Source organism: Anolis sagrei, chromosome 12 (assembly GCF_037176765.1).
Source record: "Anolis sagrei isolate rAnoSag1 chromosome 12, rAnoSag1.mat, whole genome shotgun sequence".
NCBI lineage: Eukaryota > Metazoa > Chordata > Lepidosauria > Squamata > Dactyloidae > Anolis > Anolis sagrei.
Window position 1 is genome coordinate 1,890,582 of NC_090032.1, and position 20,043 is coordinate 1,910,624.

At 46.3% G+C, this 20,043-nt stretch overlaps 1 protein-coding gene across 2 annotated transcripts in view; it reads right to left on the reverse strand.

Annotated features, from left to right (window-relative positions):
* DENND4B (DENN domain containing 4B) overlaps positions 1–20,043 on the reverse strand; it is a 58,874-nt gene that overhangs the window by 21,207 nt on the left and 17,624 nt on the right. For both annotated transcript variants that reach the window (XM_060757990.2, XM_060757991.2), the window contains exons 4-17: positions 17,828–17,897; positions 17,404–17,573; positions 14,007–14,248; positions 11,545–11,611; positions 10,751–10,809; positions 10,015–10,159; positions 7,910–8,085; positions 7,543–7,643; positions 6,900–7,115; positions 5,071–5,216; positions 4,070–4,209; positions 2,077–2,200; positions 1,766–1,972; positions 1,245–1,373 (exon numbers count right to left, since the gene is read on the reverse strand). In XM_060757990.2, the coding sequence (XP_060613973.2) occupies positions 1,245–1,373; positions 1,766–1,972; positions 2,077–2,200; positions 4,070–4,209; positions 5,071–5,216; positions 6,900–7,115; positions 7,543–7,643; positions 7,910–8,085; positions 10,015–10,159; positions 10,751–10,809; positions 11,545–11,611; positions 14,007–14,248; positions 17,404–17,573; positions 17,828–17,897 (1,992 nt within the window). The remainder of the gene's footprint in view (positions 1–1,244; positions 1,374–1,765; positions 1,973–2,076; positions 2,201–4,069; positions 4,210–5,070; positions 5,217–6,899; positions 7,116–7,542; positions 7,644–7,909; positions 8,086–10,014; positions 10,160–10,750; positions 10,810–11,544; positions 11,612–14,006; positions 14,249–17,403; positions 17,574–17,827; positions 17,898–20,043) is intronic.

A 20,043-nucleotide genomic window follows, 5' to 3' on the forward strand; every position in this document is an offset into this window, starting at 1 on the left:
GCGGGGGATATATCGCTGTTAAATGGCAATTATAACTAGGGATTAGGGCTGGGCGGTTTCGTTTCGTTAATTCGTAAAAAATTCGTTATTTTTTTTATAACGAAGCGATAACGAACAATTCTGGAGCAACTTAAAAACGAAACAAATTTTTAAATTCGTTTCGTAAATGCTTCGGATTCGTTATGTATTCGTTTCGTTATCGGTTTGAGGTTGTTTCGTTATTATTTCCGCATGTCTGGGGCAAGTTTTATAGTTGTTTTTTGTTTAATTAGTGAAATAAAATTATAATATCACACCAACAGTCAACAACAGAGGGAGAGGGAAGCTTCAGAAGTTCCCCCTGTCCCATTTGGAGGTTTTTTAGCATATTGCGCGGTCGCGTCCGCCATTAACGAATTGATTCGTTATTGTTTCGTATTTGTTTCGTTAATGTTTCGTAATTTTTTAAACATTTACGAAATTTCGTAAATATTGAACTTTTTAAAAGAAAAAATTCGGAATTCTTTTAAATATCAAAACGCAAAAAACCCCAAAAAACGAATCGATTTTAGAAACAAACTTTTCCGTTGTTACCCAGGCCTACTAGGGATGCATTAAATATTGACATTCTGCATTGAATGTCACCTTGGGAATAGAAAATACAAAATAGCAGTCATCCAAAAATCTCAAGGAACATAAAGCCAAGGAATCCAAAAACCACAAAATTAACCCAAAACAGGAACTTTCCCAAAGTAACTCTTCAAGGAAACACAGGCATAAACAGGAACAGGAAACTTGAGAATACTTGAACTTGAGAGCAGACATAGGAGAACGATCTCCTTTAACAACGTTGTCTCCTCTGAAAAGCCTGAAAACAACCCACTTAATTTAAGCCCTCCAAGCCACCCATAACATCATGTCTTGCGCACCTGGATCTCTGGGTCTTATCTCGAGAACATCTAGTTTGCCGACTTTTCACCCCTGCGTTCTCAGGTCTAATCTATGTTCTCTTGAAACCTCCCCACTGTCCCAAGATTGTTTCTCCAGGGAACTGGTACTTTCATTTTCCCCGTTGCCTGGGAATGAGCTGAAGAATCCAAAACATCACCCTCATCTGCCCGCAATTCTCTCCAATCGCTCACAGACTCTTCACTTTGAAACCCATCACTCCCGACCGACTCATCCCCTGAAGAGCTGGAAAAGTCCTCTGATGCTTTCTAGACTACAACAGTAAAAGAAATTAGATCCAAAGGGGAGTTGGGCACCTTGTTGTAGTAGCCATACGTGATGGTGTTGGGTACAATGCCGGCTCGTTTCATCTCAAGCAACACTCGGACCGAGAGGATGGGTTCGCCGTACTGTCCGCACAATTGCATCAGGATCCGGTAGCAAACCTTGGGAATTAAGACCCACAATTAGCAAAGTAAGTGTGTTCATGGGACTGAATTCTTTAATGAGAAATTTAGTACCGGAGGTGAAAACAACATGGCCGACTTTACGGATAACATAAGGTAAGGTGGATACTTTTACGGGTAACATAAAATAACACGGGCAACCTTGTGGATAATGTAAAATAACATGGATGACTTTACAAATCACATACTATAACATGTGAGTTTTTCTGACAGTAGCACTCTCTCCTGATGTTTCGCCTACAACTGTGGCAAGCATTGTCAGAGATTTGTTTAGAGATCTCCAACAAAAGATAACATTGATGACTTTATGGATGATGGATGACTTCAAGACATGAAAGGAAATAATGTGAATGGCTTTACGGGTAAAGTACCTCATCTGGCAGGACCACCTTCTTGGTCTCCATCTGCTTGAGCACCTCGTATGCTGTCTGAAGCGCCCGGACCTTCGACGGGGCGGCGCGCACGTAGTTGGGGAGCGTAATGAACCACAAACCGTAGCAGTGTCCTAGCAAACACTTGGCCCACATATCTGGCACAGAGGAATACTTCTGTGCCACCCGCTGGGCCACCTTCATCTCCTAGAAGAGATACGGTCAACAAGAGAGACATCGATTTAAGTGTCTGGTTTCTAGCAATGTCCAAGTCCCCTCAGGTGACAGTATGGACAACCTACGCCTCATACCTGTTTGGTCCTGCGAGGTGCGGGGCTGCTGGGAGCGCTACTCCGGGCTTGGCAAAGTGAAGGCATAAGCTGGTCCTGTGGGCGCTCAAAGAGTTTGGGCTGGAGCTTCGGGAAGCCATCATACCTGGGAATGAAGAGACATGACATAAGGGCACATCTACACTACAGAATTAAAGCAGTTTGGCATTACTTTTGATACTATGGTTCAATGCTATGGAACCCTGGCAACTGTAATTTCACAAGGTCTTTAGTCTTCTCTGCCCATGATTGCAGGTACCTTGTCATAGAGTATATATAAAAAAACTTGCAGGGACTGAATGTGTAGCTAGCCCCCTTTCCTCCAAGATAGAAGGGGAAAGGGGGCTAGTTACATATCCAGTCCCTTTTGGTTTTTGGAGTTCTCTGGATTTCTGGAAAAAGGAAGTTCTCTAAGATTGACCATAGGGTCATGCTGGAGGACGCAGAAATTCCCAGAGAGATGTCCTCTCAATTTGACCAAAGGTTGTCTAGAAGGACATAGAACCATGACCATAGGACCATGGTGGAGGGTCTAGAAATTCCCAGAGAGATGTCCTCTCAAGTTGTCCATAGGTTGTCTAGAAGGACATAGAACCATGACCATAGGACCATGGTGGAAGACCTAGAAATTCTCAGAGAAATGTCATCTCAAGTTGACCATAGGTTGTCAAGAAGGACATAGAACCATGACCATAGGGCCATGGTGGATGATCTAGAAATTCTCAAGAGAGATACCCTCCCAAGTTACCATAGGTTGTCTAGAAGGATGTAGAACCATGACCATAGGGCCATGGTGAAAGACCTAGAAATTCCCAGAGAGATGTCCTCTCAAGTTGACCATAGGATTGTGTAGGACATAGAACCATGCCTATAGGGCCATGGTGGAGGACCTAGAAATTCCCAGAGAGATGTCTTCTCAAGTTGACCATAGGGTTGTGTAAAAAGTCATAGAACAGTTGACCATAGGCCATGCTGAGGTACCTAGACATTCCCAGAGAGATGTCTTCTCAAGCTGACCATAGGGTTGTGTAGAAAGACATAGAACCATGACCATAGGGCCATGGTGGAGGATCTAGAAATTCTCAGAGAGATGTCCTCTCACGCTGACCGTAGGGCTGTGTAGAAGGACATAGAACAGTTGCCCACAGGGTCATGATGGGAGACCTTGAAATTCCCAGAGAGATGTCCTCTCAAGTTGACCATAGGTTGTCTAGAAGGACATAGAACCTTGACCATAGGGCCATGGTGGAGGACCTAGAAATTCCCAGAGTGATGTCCTCTCAAGTTGACCATAGGGTTGTGTAGAAGGACATAGAACAGCTGATCATAGGGCCATGGTGGAAGACCTAGAAATTCCCAGAGAAATGTCCTCTCTAGTTGACCATAGGGCTGTGTAGAAGGACATAGAACCATGACCATAGGACCATGGTGGAGGATCTAGAAATTCTCAGAGAGATGTCCTCTCAAGTTGACCATAGGGTTGTGTAGAAGGACATAGAACCATGACTATAGGGCCATGGTGGAGGACCTAGAAATTCTCAGAGAGATGTTCTCTCACGCTGACCACAGGGTTGTGTAGAAGGACATAGAACAGTTGACCACAGGGTCATGATGGGGGACCTTGAAATTCCCAGAGAGATGTCCTCTCAAGTTGACCATAGGTTGTCTAGAAGGACATAGAACCATGACCATATGGCCATAGTGGGGGACCTAGAAATTCTCAGAGATGTCCTCTGAAATTGACCATAGGTTGTCTAGAAGGTCATAGAACAGTTGACCAAAGGGCCATACTGGGGGAACCTAGAAATTCCCAGAGAGATGTCCTCTCAAGTTGACCATAGGGTTGTGTAGAAGGTCATAGAAAAGTTCTAGAACAGTCCTAAGCCATTTAGAGCAAGACAAGGAGGAGATATCCTAATAAAGGCACCAGATGGGACATGAATCATTACAACTGAAAGAGTGGAAGGAGACTCACTGGTAACGGGGTGGCAATTCGGTGCCATTGGGTCCGGTGGGCTCTTCGGGAGGCATGATGAAAACAGTATGCTCGCTGCCGTGCGTGTCATCCAGCTCAATCAGGGGCAATTCCTCAGGTTTCTCCAGGTCCACCTGCACCTGAGTAGACACAGATTCAGTCAAGAGACGCTGCATCAGCCCAAACGGCATAGCAGCAGATCTACAAGTACCATTTGCTTGGATGCATGGACCCAGGGCCTTCTCAGGGGTGGCACCCTCCATTTACCCAATATACAGTCATCCCTTCACATTGGTTGTGGTTAGAAGCATAAGAATCCCATGAAAGGAGAGAAAACATAAATAGAAATGCTATATTTTAACCAGAGGACCTCGTTCTTGGAATTTCTAGGTAATCTAGAATGACTCCATGATTGACTTTTCCAAAAGGACATCTCCATAGGAATGTCTATGTTCTCCAGCCCAAGTACATGGTCAACTTCAGTTGTCCAAAGAATCACACTGGAAGATCTAGAGGGTCCTAAAGTGGAATCTGTAGGTCTTCCAGTATGACTCCATGGGCATGTTTCCTAGAGGTTCTCCAGTGTTACGCTATGGTCAACCTGAAAGAACAGTTCTCTAGGAATGTCCAAGTCTTCCGGCACAACTCTAGGGACAACTGACCACAGAATTACCCTGGAGAACCTAGAGATCCCTTTAATCAAATCTGTAAGTAACCAAATCTGGAGAAGTCAACTGCTGTTTTTGCATACCAGAGAGAACATCTCTTGAGGGAATATCTACAACCTCCAGTGAGACTCCATTGCTGGAAGTTGACCACAGAGTCATACTAGAAGACCTAGAAATTCCTAGGGAGGTACTGGAGATTCCTAGAGAAGCCATACTAATGCGGAGAGCAGACTGTCCTTGGGAAGCCATGTGTTGACCAGCCCAAAGCCAGCGTCCTCCATGAAAACCTGGTCCCAGGTGAGCTATCTCTACCTGGTCCCCTTTCTGAGTCACCTTCTCAACGCAGGAGTCGAAGAACTCCAGGCAGGTGTGCCGGTCGCTGACGAAGGAACACTCCTCGATGAACTGTGTGAAGAGTTGGGTGCGCAAGAGCTGCCCATAGAACTTGTGGTAGGCGCGATCTCGGGATTTCAGGAAGCCTATACAAGACAACACGTATACCTCATTTTACTCAATTTGAATAAACTATTTCAAAAATAAACACATTTTTTGGTGTCTAGGGAAGCCTACGATGGGTCTGGGTGGAAGGGGGAAACATCTGAAGTAGGCCACCTTGGAATAGAAGAACGTTGGAGAAGACCTCACCAGAATATTTCTGCTATACAGTGTTCCCTCACTTATCGCGGGTGTTGCGTTTCAGGATTGCCCGCGATAAGTGAAAATCCGCGAAGTAGGGACACTATATACAGTAGAGCTGCTTCTGCCTTTGCAGCCCTCCCTTGCTCGCTCGCTCACCCACCTGTCCTCCCTCACTTGCTTGCTACTCACCAGGCTGAGTCCTGGTTCTGCCATCAGGACCTAGCCTGGTGAGTAACAAGGGAGAAAGGGTGGGTGAGTGAGTGAGTGAGGGCTGCAAAGGCAGAAGCAGCAGCAGAAGCAAGAGCCTGGAAGAGGTGGCCAGGCTCCTGCTTCTGCCGCTGCTGCTGTTTGCCACCCTCGCTCGCTCACTCACCCCCCCGCCCGCTCACTACTCACCGGGCCAAGTCCTCGTTCTGCCGCCGGGACCTGGCCCGGTGAGTGAGCAAACAAGGGAGAATGGGTAAGTGAGCAAGTGAGGGTGGGTGGGTGAGCAAGCGAGGGAGGGTGGGAGAGTGAGCAAGCAAGCGAGGGCGGGTGAGTGAGCAAGCGGGGGAGGGCAGGTCAGTGAGCAAGTGAAGGAGGGTGGGTGAATGAGCAAGTGAAGGAGGGCGGGTGAGTGAGCAAGAAAGGGAGGACGGGTGAGTGAGCAAGCGGGGAAGGGCGGGTGAGTGAGCACGCGAGGGAGAGCGGGTGAGTGAGCAAGCGAGGGAGGGAGGTTGAGTGAGCAAGCAAGGGAGGGCAGGTGAGTGAGCAAGAGAGGGAGAGCGCGTGAGTGAGCAAGCGAGGGAGGGCAGGTGAGTGAGCAAGAGAGGGAGAGCGGGTGAGTGAGCAAGCAAGGGAGGGCTGGTGAGTTGAGCAAGCGAGGGAAGACGGATGAGCGAGCAAGCGAGGAGGACGGGTAAGTAAGCAAGCGAGGGAGGATGGGTGAGTGAGCAAGTGAGGGAGTGTGGTTGTGTGAGCAAGCGAGGGAGGGCATGTGAGTGAGCAAGCGAGGGAGGGAGGGTGAATGAACAAGTGGGGGAGGGCGGGTGAGTAAGCAAGCGAGGGAGGACGGGTGAGTGAGCAAGCGAGGGAGGGCGGATAGCTCTTGTAGTGCCATTCAGTAGTATGCTGCTCCTCGAGGTGGACCTCAGAGTTACTCCAGAGTATCTAGAGTTGTTTGGGAGGTGTTTTCTCTAGGTCTTTTCTATGGTATTCTTCTGCCAAAACTTGGCCACAGATTTATGTTGGGGGACCTAGCAATACCTAGAGAGGTGTCTTCTCCAGCTCCTCCAGGTGATTCCACAGAAGCTGACCACAGAATCATGGAGGACATAGAAATAGTAGAAAGATGTCCTTTCTAGGTATTTCTTAGGTCCTCAAGGTCCACAGAAATACTAGAGGTGACCTATCACCCGCTGATATGGAGGGATCCGGGTCTTCTTAATATTTTTGTATTGTACCACCCAGAATCCACAACGCTGGGGGGGGGGGGGGGGTCTTCCAGCTCTAACCCCAAAGCAAGGAGAAGCGATCGGCAGTACCCTGTAGATAGAAGAGACTGCTGGAGTCACGGGTCTTTTCAGAGGGAGCCTGGGTGATAGGCAAGAGGTAGGAGCGGTACCCCTTTAAGAGGCAAGCCATGAAGCGGAGGAAGGCCCCTTGGATGTCCAGTTCCAGCTGCTTCCGGCGTCCATAGATGAGGTCGTAATCGGTCAGCAGGAATTCCAGGGTGGCTTCTTCTACCGGCCTATTGTACACTGGATTGGGCAAAAGGCAAAGGCTGGTTCGGATGGGTTCATGGCCAGAAAATATCATGGGGTGCATCTACACTGTAGAACTAAAGCGCAACGGCAGAGCCAGGTATTAAGGTCCCTTTTAAAGGTTTCTGAAGTAGGGGCTTTCCTAATATCTCCGAGTTACAGAGTCGGGGGGGCCACAGGGGAGAAGGCTCTCTCCCTTGTACCCTAAGGCAAGTCTGAGAAACTGGCAAGGGCGAAAGGAGGGCCTCCCCCGAAGATGGAAGAGTTCGTGCTGGTTCATGGAGAGAGAAGGTAGGCGGGTCCGAAACCTAAAGTCAGAATTGGATTGTACTTGAATTGGGACCGGAAAATGGAGCTCCTTAAACAAGGGGGTTGACTACTCCCTGTAAGTTGCCCCAGTTATTAATTCTTACTCGGTACTCACTTTCATCCAGTTGCTGGTACTGGGAGTGCAGCGACGCCAAGAGCACCTTGCATGGTTTCCGGGGCAGCGACCGTGGTGACAGCAACTTCCGTTCCTCGCATCTGCATGTGGAGCAAAGCTGCCCCTACGGTTAGTGCCCCCTGCCAATTGGCCCGGAAGCCGTACCCCAAAAACTGCTTTTTCTTAGCCACAGAAATAAATGATCCATCATCCCTCCTTGACTGGATGCTCATTGAGATTAAGTGGACCCATCAAGAGTTCTGAATGAGCCAGGGATTGGACCTGGAGCCATGTGAGACCCCTTTGGTACCAAAACCCTAAGTGAGGGGACTCCACAAGGACTGGCCCATCTGCCAGTGGCACTCACTGGAAGATGGTGTTGGTGTCCAAATCCACGCAGATGACGTCATGCGGGGGGTCGTGGAGGTCGAAATAGCTGGAGTGGACACCCACGATGAAGGGCACCGGGGCACAGAGCACGTCGGCCAACGTGAGCGGGCACAGCGGGATGTACGGGCATTGCCAACGGAGAGGGAAGATCACCTGAGAAAGCAGCAAAGGTAGAGGGGAAACCCAGCAGGTGAAGACAGAGTGCTGAAAAAGGACACACACATGGCACGGCGACACTTTCCCGGAACGATAGACTCCAGCTCCCTTCATTCATGGGAACTGAAGTCCAGAATATCTGGAGGGCACCAGATTAGCGGAGAGCTTGGATTCTGGTACTGAAATACTCTTGGCTTTTGCAAAGGGAAAGAAATGAAAAGGGGGGTACTTTCTTGCATGATGAAAAGTATATCATCAGCGAACATTGTTGTGACTCTTCTTCCACAAATGTGTCTTTTGTGCCCATAGAGATAATTATCTCAATTAAATAAAGGCTGCTGAAGACCGTGGATCACGGCCACATCTGGTGGAAGGGAGGTCCACAGGCTGTTTGTTGACCCCAAATTTCACACCAAAAGTACCCTGTACTCCATTGTTTGTTGACCCCAAATTTCACGCCAAAGGTACTTTGTACCCAATTATTTGTTGACCCCAAGTTTCACACCAAAGGTACCTTGTACCCCACTGTTTGTTGACCCCAAACTTCAAAACAAAAGTACCTTGTACCTGATTGTTTGTTGACCCCAAATTTCAAAACAAAAGTACCTTGTACCTGATTGTTTGTTGACCCCAAATTTCACACCAAAGGTACTTTGTACCCCATTGTTTATTGACCCCAAGTTTCACACTAAAGGTACTTTGTATCCCATTGTTTGTTGACCCTAAATTTCACACCAAAGGCACCTTGTACCCCATTGTTTGTTGACCCCAAATTTCACACCAAAGGTACCTTGTACCCCATTGTTTGTTGACCCCAAATTTCACACCAAAGGTACCTTGTACCCCATTGTTTGTTGACCCCAAATTTCACACCAAAGGCACCTTGTACCCCATTGTTTGTTGACCCCAAGTTTCAGACCAAAGGCACCTTGTACCCCATTGTTTGTTGACCCCAAATTTCACACCAAAGGTACCTTGTACCCCATTGTTTGTTGACCCCAAGTTTCACACCAAAGGTACCCTGTACTCCATTGTTTGTTGACCCCAAATTTCACACCAAAGGGACTTCGTACTCCATTGTTTGTTGACCCTAAATTTCACACCAAAGGTACTTTGTACCCCATTGTTTGTTGACCCTGAATTTCACATGAAAGGGACTTCGTACCCCATTGTTTGTTGACCCTAAATTTCAAGCCAAAGGTACCTTGTACCCCACTGTTTGTTGACCCCAAGTTTCACACGAAAGGGACTTCGTACCAATTGTTTGTTGACCCTAAATATCTCACTGAAGATACCTTGTACCCCATTGCTCATTGACCCCAAATTTCACATCACAGGTACCCTGTACCCCATTGTTTGTTGACCCTAAATTTCACACCAAAGATACCCCGTACCCCATTGTTAATTGACCCCAAACTTTACACCAAAGGTACCTTGTACCTTGTTGACCCCACATTTCACACCAAAGGTACATTGTACCCCGTTGTTTGTTGACCCTGAATTTCACCCCAAAGATACCCTGTAGCCCATTGTTAATTGATCCCAAATTTCACACCAAAAGTACCTTATATCCCATTGTTTGTTGACCCCACATTTCAAACCAAAGGTACCTTGTACCCCACTGTTTGTTGACCCCAAATTTCAAGCCAAAGGGATTTCGTATCCCATTGTTTGTTGACCCTACATTTCTCACTGAAGATACCTTGTACCCCATTGTTAATTGACCCCAAATTTCACACCAAAGATACCCCAGACTCGTTGGCCTCAAATATCATACCAGAGGTACCCCATCATTTCTTGACTCTGATTTTCACAACAAATGTAGCCCATAGTCCATATTTGTTGACCCCAAATTCCACACCAAAGGCATCCTGTACCCCATTGTTCTCTACTCTCTTGACCGGATCAAAGTTAACCGGGACTCACCGACACCAAGGCTTCACCCACGCTGGTCAAGACGTCCTGCCGCAAGGAATGGATGAGCAACTTCTGCTCTGTGAGAATGGCCACCAGAAGTGCGACGGCGTTTTCGGGGCCCAGAGTCTGCAGCAGAGTGAGGAAACTGGCGCCACTGCAAAAAAAAGAGGGGTACGGGGAGGAAAAGCAAGTTGAAGGTGGTTTTTATCAGTATTGTTTTCACAGCATGTCACTGTCCATGGGACCTCACATATTTATATATGGCTATCACGTCTCCTCTCAGCCTTCTCATCTTCAGGCTAAACATGCCCAACTCTTTAAGCCGCTCCTCATAGGGCTTTGCCCCATCTTCTCCTTGAAGAGGCCCTATCGCCTCCTTGTTTTTCCTTTTTCTACTGACATAAGAAAAGAAGCCCTTTTTATTGTTTTGAATGTCCCTGGCAAGCCTGAGCTCGTTTTGTGCTTTAGCCTTGCGGACCTTTTCCCTACAGGTGTTGGCTATTTGTTTGAATTCTTCTTTGGTGATTTCTCCCTTTTTCCACTTCTTGTGCATGTCTCTTTTGTGTCTTAGCACAAATCTACCATTCAACCTTGCAGTGTGGTAGACTCCACAGTTGTGAGGAGCTTTAGGTGAACCGGACCCCAAGAAAAGGGGAAAAAACACGACTTCTCCATTATTTTTTAGAATCTCTCAAAAAATCTATAGATCCTCCAATGCAATTTTACAATCAACACCAAGACATACCTTAGAGGCAGCGGAGAGGAGACTGGTTGACACAGGAGCAAATTATCGTAGGGAGACATCTACGGAGACACAAAGAAAATTAAAAATAACAAGTGTTAAAGCTGATTTGTGAATGCTTTCCATCAAAAAGGCAGAAAGGATGACGTGAGGCTAGATTTTTTTTTTTTTTTGGTCGTGTCAGAAGCGACCTGAGAAACTGCAAGTCGCTTCTGGTGTGAGAGAATTGGCCGTCTGCAAGGACGTTGCCTAGGGGAAATTGCCCGGATGATTTGATGTTTTTTTAATTAAATCATCCTTGTGGGAGGCTTCTCTCATGTCCCCGCATGAGGAGCTGGAGCTGACAGAGGGAGCTCATCTGCCTCTCCTCGGATTCGAACCTACGACCTGTCAATCTTCAGTCCTGACGGCACAGGGGTTTAACCCACTTAGCAATGGGGTCAAGAAAGCAGATATAGCTTGCGTAAGACACCGAATAGGGGAGGAGGAGCCACGACTGGCTGCCACGTGGTTATGGATGGGAAACCCTTGCCATTACGGCCTACCAAACTGAAGAAGGCGAAGAAAACAGCTAAAATTGATCTGCACACAAGTCTTCTAGAATTTTGCAAGAACTGTGGCAATTCGAAACATTTTATAGGTGAAAAATTCAATTTCTGCGCAAAACTAGGATTTTTCTGCACAGAAAACGGCATTTTTTGTGCAGAAAACGGCATTTTTCTGCGCAGAAAACGACATTTTTTCTGCATATGTCCAAAAAAGCAGGTAAGATGTCTCCATCTGCCATTTGTGCTCACCTGAACGAGGATCCGGGGCCGCTGCGGAGACGGGAAGGGAACATTGTGCATGAAATGAGAGATGTGCCTAGAAGGAGCAACAAAGAAGTCACAGGGAAGAAAGACAATGAAATTGCAATCCCCGCTGGGCCTTTCCCATACCAATTATCTCCCAAGGGATTCTGAAGATAATTTAAAAATCTGGTAAAACTTTATACTCCCAGTCCTGATAAATTTTATATTCCCAATCAATAAAGGCTTATACAGTAGAGTCTCGCTTATCCGACACTCCGTCCTATCCGACACTCTTATCCAACGCTCCTCTTTTCCTAAAGCATTTCCCCAACTCTCTCTCCACTCCTAATAAGTGAAAAAGGCAAGACAAAGAGGAAGAGGAAAGAGAGGCAGGACCGGAAGCGGAAGCGTCGTCCCTCCTTTCCTCTATGATTTCCACGCTCCTCTTCCGCATCCGGGCACTTCCCGCTGGGACCCTCTAGCCCTGAGGCGTTGCCTTGCCTTAACTCTTTTCAGTCTCTGTTGTTAGTTTTCTAAGTGTCTAGCACCACATCGGATGGGTAACAGTAGGAGACTCTGTATTATCTGACATTTTCGTTTATCCGACGTTCCGCTGGCCCATTTATGTCGGCTAAGCGAGACTCTACTGTATATATGAAGCGCAATGAATCTTTATATTCCAAAGTCCTGATAACAGCATATATTCCCAAATTCTAAATGTTTATATTCCCAAGTCCAAATAACACATTTTCAAATTTTTCACAAAACCTTAAATTCCCAAATTCTGATAAAATAACACCGATGAAATTTTAGACTCCGAAATCCTGATAAAAGCTTATGTTTCCCCACAAAATTTTATATTCCCATCTCTCCTTAAAATATATATATTCTGAAATCCCGATAATATTTTATAATCCCAAATCTGGGCTTTAGCACAACAACTTAAACCACTAGCTGGTCATTCTTGACAGTCGAAAGGCTGTCAGTTCGAAGCCCCGGTCAGGGTGAGCTCCTAGCCTTTAGCCCAGCTTCTGCCTACCTAACGGTTCGAAAGCAAAATGAGAGTAGGTAAATAGGTACAGCTGAAACGTGGGGAGGTATTCTAAGGAATGCCAGCGATTCGAGCAAATGAGGGAGTTACAAACAGAGGGAGATGGAGCAACAGCACCCCTGGTGGCCGGAATCAAGCACAGCCTCCAAGATGCCGAAGATGGGAAAGCCTATATATATACCTCTAGTTATGTCCTATTGTAGTGTTTCTCAACCTGGGGGTCGGGACCCTTGAGGGGGTGTCAAAGGGGTCGCCAAAGACCATCAGAAAACATAGTATTTTCTGGCGGTCATTGGGATTCTGTGTGGGAAGTTTGGCCCAATTCTATTGTTGGTGGAGTTCAGAATGCTTTTTGATTGTAAGTGAACTATAAATCCCAACAACTACAACTCCCAAAGGTCAAGGTCTATTTTCCCCAGACTACACCAGTGTTCACATTTGGGCATACTGAGTATTCGTGCCAAGTTTGGTCCAGATCCACCATTGCATGAATCCACAGTGCTCCTCTGGATATAGGTGAACTACAACTCCCTTTAGCCCAGCTTCTGCTTACCTAACGGTTCAAAAGCAAAATGAGAGTAGATAAATAGGTACCGCTGAAAAGCGGGGAGGTATTCTAAGGCAACCATAAGAAATGCCAGAGATTCGATCAATGGAGGAAGTTACGAACATAGCTCTTCGGCAAGGAAAAAAGGAGCGACAGCACCCCCAGTGGCCGGAACCGAGCATCGCCTCCAAGATGCCGAAGATGGGGAAAGCCGATTATATATACCTCTACCTATGTCCAATTGTCTGTCTTGTTTGTGCATAAAACGGCATTGGATGTTTTGCCACATATGTATGATCTGTGATTTACCCTAAGTCCCTTTCGGGGTGAGAAGGGCGGAATATAAATACTTTAAATAAATTAATAAATTAATTAATAAATTCTAATAAATCATTATATCCCCAAATTTTAATAGCATCTTATATCCTCCAAATTCTGATGAAAGGTTATTTTCCAGATCCCGAAAAAAATGTATATTCCCAAATTCTGCGAAAACCTTATATTCCCAGATACCGATAAAAGCATACATCCCCAAATCCCGATAAAAATCTTATGTTCCCGAGTCCGGTAAAATGGTACATTCCCAACTCCTGAAAACATTTATTTACCTATTAAAAACATATATTTCCTAATCCCAACGAACGTTGTATTCTCAAATCCCAAGAAAATCTTACATTTCCGAATCCCGATAAAAAATTATGTACCCAAATACGATAAAAGTATTATATTCCCAATTCCCGATATATTCCCAATTCCCGATAGAAGCTGTTCACACCAAAGGACATGCAAAGCAGCCTCCTCGCAATGCCGGAACACCGAAAGCGGGAAGGGGAGGCGCAACGGCGCTGCAGCCAGTCTGCCCCGACTTACGCCTCGAGTGGCAGCACATGAGGTCCCGAGATACTGTAGCGGTAGAGGAAAGTGAGGAACTTGCGAAAGACGTCAAAGAAAGGCCAGTGGGAGAGGAGACAGATGCTCTTACGCGTCTGCACCGACTTGCTGGTGATGGGCCGCCGGTCGACCACCGTCAGCAGGTTCAGCCGCAGGCACTGGCGCTCAGAGAGGCACTCGCGCGGGAAGGACTCGTAGAACTGGATGGCCGCCCCATAGACCTGGAGCAAGAAGTGGGGGATAAGAGGAGTTATGGGGCGAGAACCAACTCCACCAATGGGGCTCCTCCCAGCATCTGTAGGCCCTCAGTTCTACCATGTTGGTCACAGTGCCTGGCAGACATTGGCCACACAGTTGACCACTGAATTCTGCTGGTCTCTAGGCATCTATAGGTCTTCCACTGCAATTCTAGAGTCTATGTCTAACCATTGATTAGCTACTGAATTCTGGTGGTCTCTAGACATCTCTAGGTCTTCCACTGCAATTCTAGAGTCAATGTCTGAACATCTCTACGTGTCTTGAGTTGACCACTCAAGACATCTGTAGGATCTCTAGTTAGATTTTATGGAAGAAGTTGACCCTAGGTTTGGTTACTGAATTCACATGATCTCTCTAGACATCTACTGGTCTTCCATTGCAATTCCAGAGTCAACGTCTGACCATACGGTTAGCTACTGAATTCTGGTGGTCTCTCCAGACACTGCTAGGACCTCTAGTTATATTTTATGGTAGAAGTTGACCCTAGGTTTGGTTACTGAATTCTCATGGTCTCTCTAGACATCTCTAGGTCTTCCATTGCAATTCTAGAGTCAACGTCTAACCATACGGTTAGCTACTGAATTCTGGTGGTCTCTCCAAACATCTCTAGGTGTCTTGAGTTGACCACACAAGACATCTCTAGGATCTCTAGTTAGATTTTATGGTAGAAGTTGACCCAAGGCTTGGTTACTGAATTCTGTTGGTCTCTAAACATCTTTAGGTCTTCCACTGCAATTCTAGAGTCAACCTCTGAATTCTGAATTCTGGTAGTCTCTCCAGACATCTCTAGGTGTCTTGAGTTGACCACTTAAGACATCTCTAGGACCTCTAGTTAGATTTTATGATAGAAGTTGAACCAAGGTTTGGTTACTGAATTCTGGTGGTGTCTAGACATCTCTAGGTCTTCCACTGCAATTTAACTAGAGTCAACGTCTAACCATACGGTTAGCTACTGAATTCTGGTGGTCCCTCCAGACATCTCTACGTGTCTTGAGTTGACCACTCGACACATCTTTAGGACCTCTAGTTAAATTTTATGATAGATGACCAAAGGTTTGATGACTGAATTCTGGTGGTCCCTCCAGACATTGATAGGACCTCTAGTTAGATTTTATGGTAGAAGTTGACCCAAAGTTTGGTTACTGAATTCTGGTGGTCTCTAGACATCTCTAGGTCTTCCACTGCAATTCTAGAGTCAACTTCTAACCATACGGTTAGCTACTGAACTCTGGTGATCTCTCTAAACATCTCTAGGTGTCTTGAGTTGACATCTCTAAGATCTCTAGTTAGATTTTATGGAAGAAGTTGAACCAAGGTTTGGTTACTGTATTCTGGTGGTCTCTAGACATCTATAGGTCTTCCACTGCAATTCTAGAGTCAACGTCTGAATTCTGGTGGTCTCTCCAGACATGTCTAGGTGTCTTCAGTTGACCACTCAAGACATCTCTAGGACTTCTAGTTAGATTTTATGGTTGAAGTTGACCCAAGGTTTGGTTACTGAATTCTAGTGGTCTCTCCACACATCTCTAGGTGTCTTGAGTTGACCACTCAAGACATCTCTAGGACTTCTAGTTAGATTTTATGGTTGAAGTTGACCCAAGGTTTGGTTACTGAATTCTGGTGGTCTCCCCACACATCTCTAGGTGTCTTGAGTTGACCATTCAAGACATCTCTAGGACTTCTAGTTAGATTTTATGGAAGAAGTTGAACCAAGGTTTGGTTACTGAATTCTGGTGGTCTCTAGACATCTATAGGTCTTCCGCTGCAATTCTAGAGTCAACGTCTGAATTCTGGTGGTCTCTCCAGACATGTCTAGGTGTCTTGAGTTAACCACTGAAGACATCTCTAGGAGCTCTAGTTAGATTTTATGGTAAAGGTTGAACCAAGGTTTGGTTACTGAATTCTGGTGGTCTCTAGACATCTCTAGGTCTTCCACTGCAATTCTAGAATCAACATCTGACCATACGGTTAGCTACTGAATTCTGGTGGTCTCTCCAGACATTGCTAGAACCTCTAGTTAGATTTTAGGACAGAAGTTGACCCAAGGTTTGATCATTGACTTCTGAGGGTCTCTCTAGACAGCTATAGGTCTTCCATTATGATTCTATAGTCAACGTCTGACCATACGGTTGGCCACTGACATCTGGTGGCCTCTCCAGACGTCTCTAAGGTTCCCGGTGTGTCTTGATAGTCAGTGTCTGACAAGTTTTGACCACAGAGCTGACCCCTGAATTCTGGTGGTCTCTCTAGGTGCACCAGTCTGATGCCATAGTCAATGTCTGGCAGAATCTGGCCACAGAGTTGACCACTGGTGGTCACTTTAGGAATCTTTAGGTCTTCTAGAGTGACACTATAGTCAGTGCCTTACAGATTACCACAGAGCTGACCACTACATTCTGGTGGTCTCTCTAGGTGCACCAGTGTGATGCCATAGTCAATGTCTGGGAGAATCTGGCCACAGAGTTGACCACTGGTGGTCACTTTAGGAATCTTTAGGTCTAGAGTGACACTATAGTCAATGCCTTACAGATTACCACAGAGATGACCACTACATTCTGGTGGTCTCTCTAGGTGTGCCAGTGTGATGCCATAGTCAATGTCTGGCAGAATCTGGCCACAGAGTTGACCACTGGTGGTCACTTTAGGAATCTCTTCCAGAGTGACACTATAGTCAATGCCTTACAGAAGATGACCAGAGAATTGACCATTAAATTCTGGTGGTCTTTCAAGACATCTCTAGGAGCTCTAGTTAGATTTTATGGTAGAAGTTGACCCAAGGTTTGGTTACTGAATTCTGGTGGTCCTTCTAGACCAGTGGTTCTCAACCTGTGGGTCCCCAGATGTTCTGTAGAGTTGACCATTAAATTCTGGTGCTCTTTCAAGACATCTCTAGGTCCTCTAGTTAGATTTTAGGACAGAAGTTGACCCAAGGTTTGATCATTGACTTCTGATAGTCCCTCTAGACCAGTGGCTCTCAACCTGTGGGTCCCCAGATGTTCTGTGGAGTTGACCATTAAATTCTGGTGGTCTTTCAAGACATCTCTAGGTCCTCTAATTAGATTTTATGGTAGAAGTTGACCCAAGGTCAATGCCTTACAGAAGATAGCCATAATGATACCTTGTCCCCAGAGGCGCCGGTCAACACGAAGGTGGAGAAGACGGGAAGTTGGTATTTGCTATCGGCCGGCCAGCTCTCGATGGTGGCCCCCATGGGCAGGCAAAACACAGGCACCGACTCGGGCAACGGGAACGCCTCGTTGTCCTCCTTTGGATAGCGGCTGAGGAGACCTGAGAAGAGCGTCAATAATGTCCTCATCCTTGAATGTCAGATCATCTTGACTACTGCATCAGCCTTAACATGGGGCATCCCTTGTAATCCCTCTCATTGGATTAATGAACCTGCTAGAGAGGAGTCTCATAAAACAACCTTGTGAACAAGAACTTCTTTGTTGTGTGAACTTTGTTACATCACCAACTAACCCAAAGTTCAGTATACGGCCCGGGGTGTTTGCTACCTATCTCCCAGGTGTGCCGTTATTTACCTGCTTCGTAAACCAGAGTGTTCCCTTTGGCCAACGCCACCTTGTAGCAGATAAAGAGGGCAGGACCCCACTGTGGGAAGAAGAAAGGACGCTGGTTAAGAATAGAAAGGGAAAAGTGAGAGCATGAACCAGAAAAATAACTCAGCCTAAGGGATAAAAGAGACCTCCTTTGAACCAAAATTCACATTACAGCATTATATAACCATTCAGCCTCGATTAGCAAAGCTATTTTCTCTAGACATAAAAGTCAAAGTATGTGTGGATGTTAAGTGTCCCACAAAGGTTGCTCCGTGGCTTGACGGATCTGGGTTCGAACTAAAAGAACCACACTGTTTGGGCCCAGGAACAAAGAGGATAGGTGAAGTGGCCCTCTGTGATGTCACTGTGAAAGACAGGGAGTGAAGTGTTAGGCAACATGTATAGGAAGGGAAGGGAAGGAAGAAAAAGGAAACAAAGAGAAAGGAAGGAAGTGTTGTCGTACAGTCTGGAGCTGGTGGGTTCACTGATGGTTTAGAGATAATTGTGGGATTTCCTGAAGCCCAAAGTTATGAAGATTCAAGTCAGAGAAATGATGGATCTCACTGGGAAAAACCTGACTCAGAAAGTGCAAGGCCTCAAGGTCAGCCAGCAGAGCCAGAAACCGCAACATTTGATAAGGAGTCGAGAGAAGAGCTAAGTGATACAGAAGGCTCCCAAGGAAAAACACCTGAGCCACAGAGGTCAACAAAAGTCTTTCTGGAAAAAAATCTGACTCAGAAAGTGCAAGGCCTCAAGGTCAGCCAGAGGAGCCAGTAACCGCAACATTAGATAAGGAGTCGAGAGAAGAGCTAAGTGATACAGAGGGCTCCCAAGGAAAAACACCTGAGCCACAGAGGTCAACAAAAGTCTTTCTGGGGAAAAACCTGATTCAGTAAGTGCAAGGCCTCAAGGTCAGCCAGAGGAGCCAGAAACAGCAACATTAGATAAGGAGTCGAGCTAAGTGATACAGAAGGCTCCCAGGAAAAACACCTGAGCCACAGAGGTCAACAAAAGTCTTTCTGGGGAGAAAACCTGACTCAGAAAGTGCAAGGCCTCAAGGTCAGCCAGAGGAGCCAGAAACCGCAACATTTGATAAGGAGTCGAGAGATGAGCTAAGTGATACAGAAGGCGCCCAAGGAAAAACACCTGGGCCATGGAGGTCAAAAAATGTCTTTCTGGGGAAAAACCTGACTCAGAAAGTGCAAGGCCTCAAGGTCAGCCAGAGGAGCCAGAAACCGCAACATTAGATAAGGAGTCGAGCTAAGTGATACAGAAGGCTCCCAGGGAAAAACACCTGAGCCACAGAGGTCAACAAAAGTCTTTCTGGGAAAAAAACCTGACTCAGAAAGTGCAAGGCCTCGAGGTCAGTCAGAGGAGCCAAAAACCACAACATTAGATAAGGAGTCGAGATATGAGCTAAGTGATACAGAAGGCTCCCAAGGAAAAACACCTGAGCCACAGAGGTCAACAAAAGTCTTTCTGGGAAAAAACCTGATTCAGAAAGTGCAAGGCCTCGAGGTAAGCCAGAGGAGCCAGAAACTGCAACATTAGATAAGGAGTCGAGAGAAGAGCTAAGTGATACAGAAGGCTCCCAGGGAAAAACACCTGAGCCACGAAGGTCAACAAAAGTCTTTCTGGGAAAAAACTGACTCAGAAAGTGCAAGGCCTCGAGGTCAGCCAGAGGAGCCAGTAACCGCAACATTAGATAAGGAACCGAGAGAAGAGCTAAGTGATACAGAAGGCTCCCAAGGAAAACACCTGAGCCACAGAGGTCAACGAAAGTCTTTCTGGGGAAAAACCTGACTCAGAAAGTGCAAGGCCTCAAGGTCAGTCAGAGGAGCCAAAAACCGCAACATTTGATAAGGAGTCGAGAGAAGAGCTAAGTGATACAGAGGGCTCCCAAGGAAAAACACCTGAGACACAGAGGTCAACAAAAGTCTTTCTGGGGAAAAACCTGACTCAGAAAGTGCAAGGCCTCGAGGTCAGCCAAAGGAGCCAGAAACCGCAACATTATATAAGGAGTCAAGCTAAGTGATACAGAAGGCTCCCAGGGAAAAACACCTGAGCCACGAAGGTCAACAAAAGTCTTTCTGGGGAAAAACCTGACTCAGAAAGTGCAAGGCCTCAAGGTCAATCAGAGGGGCCAGAAACCGCAACATTAGATAAGGAGTCGAGAGATGAGCTAAGTGATACAGAAG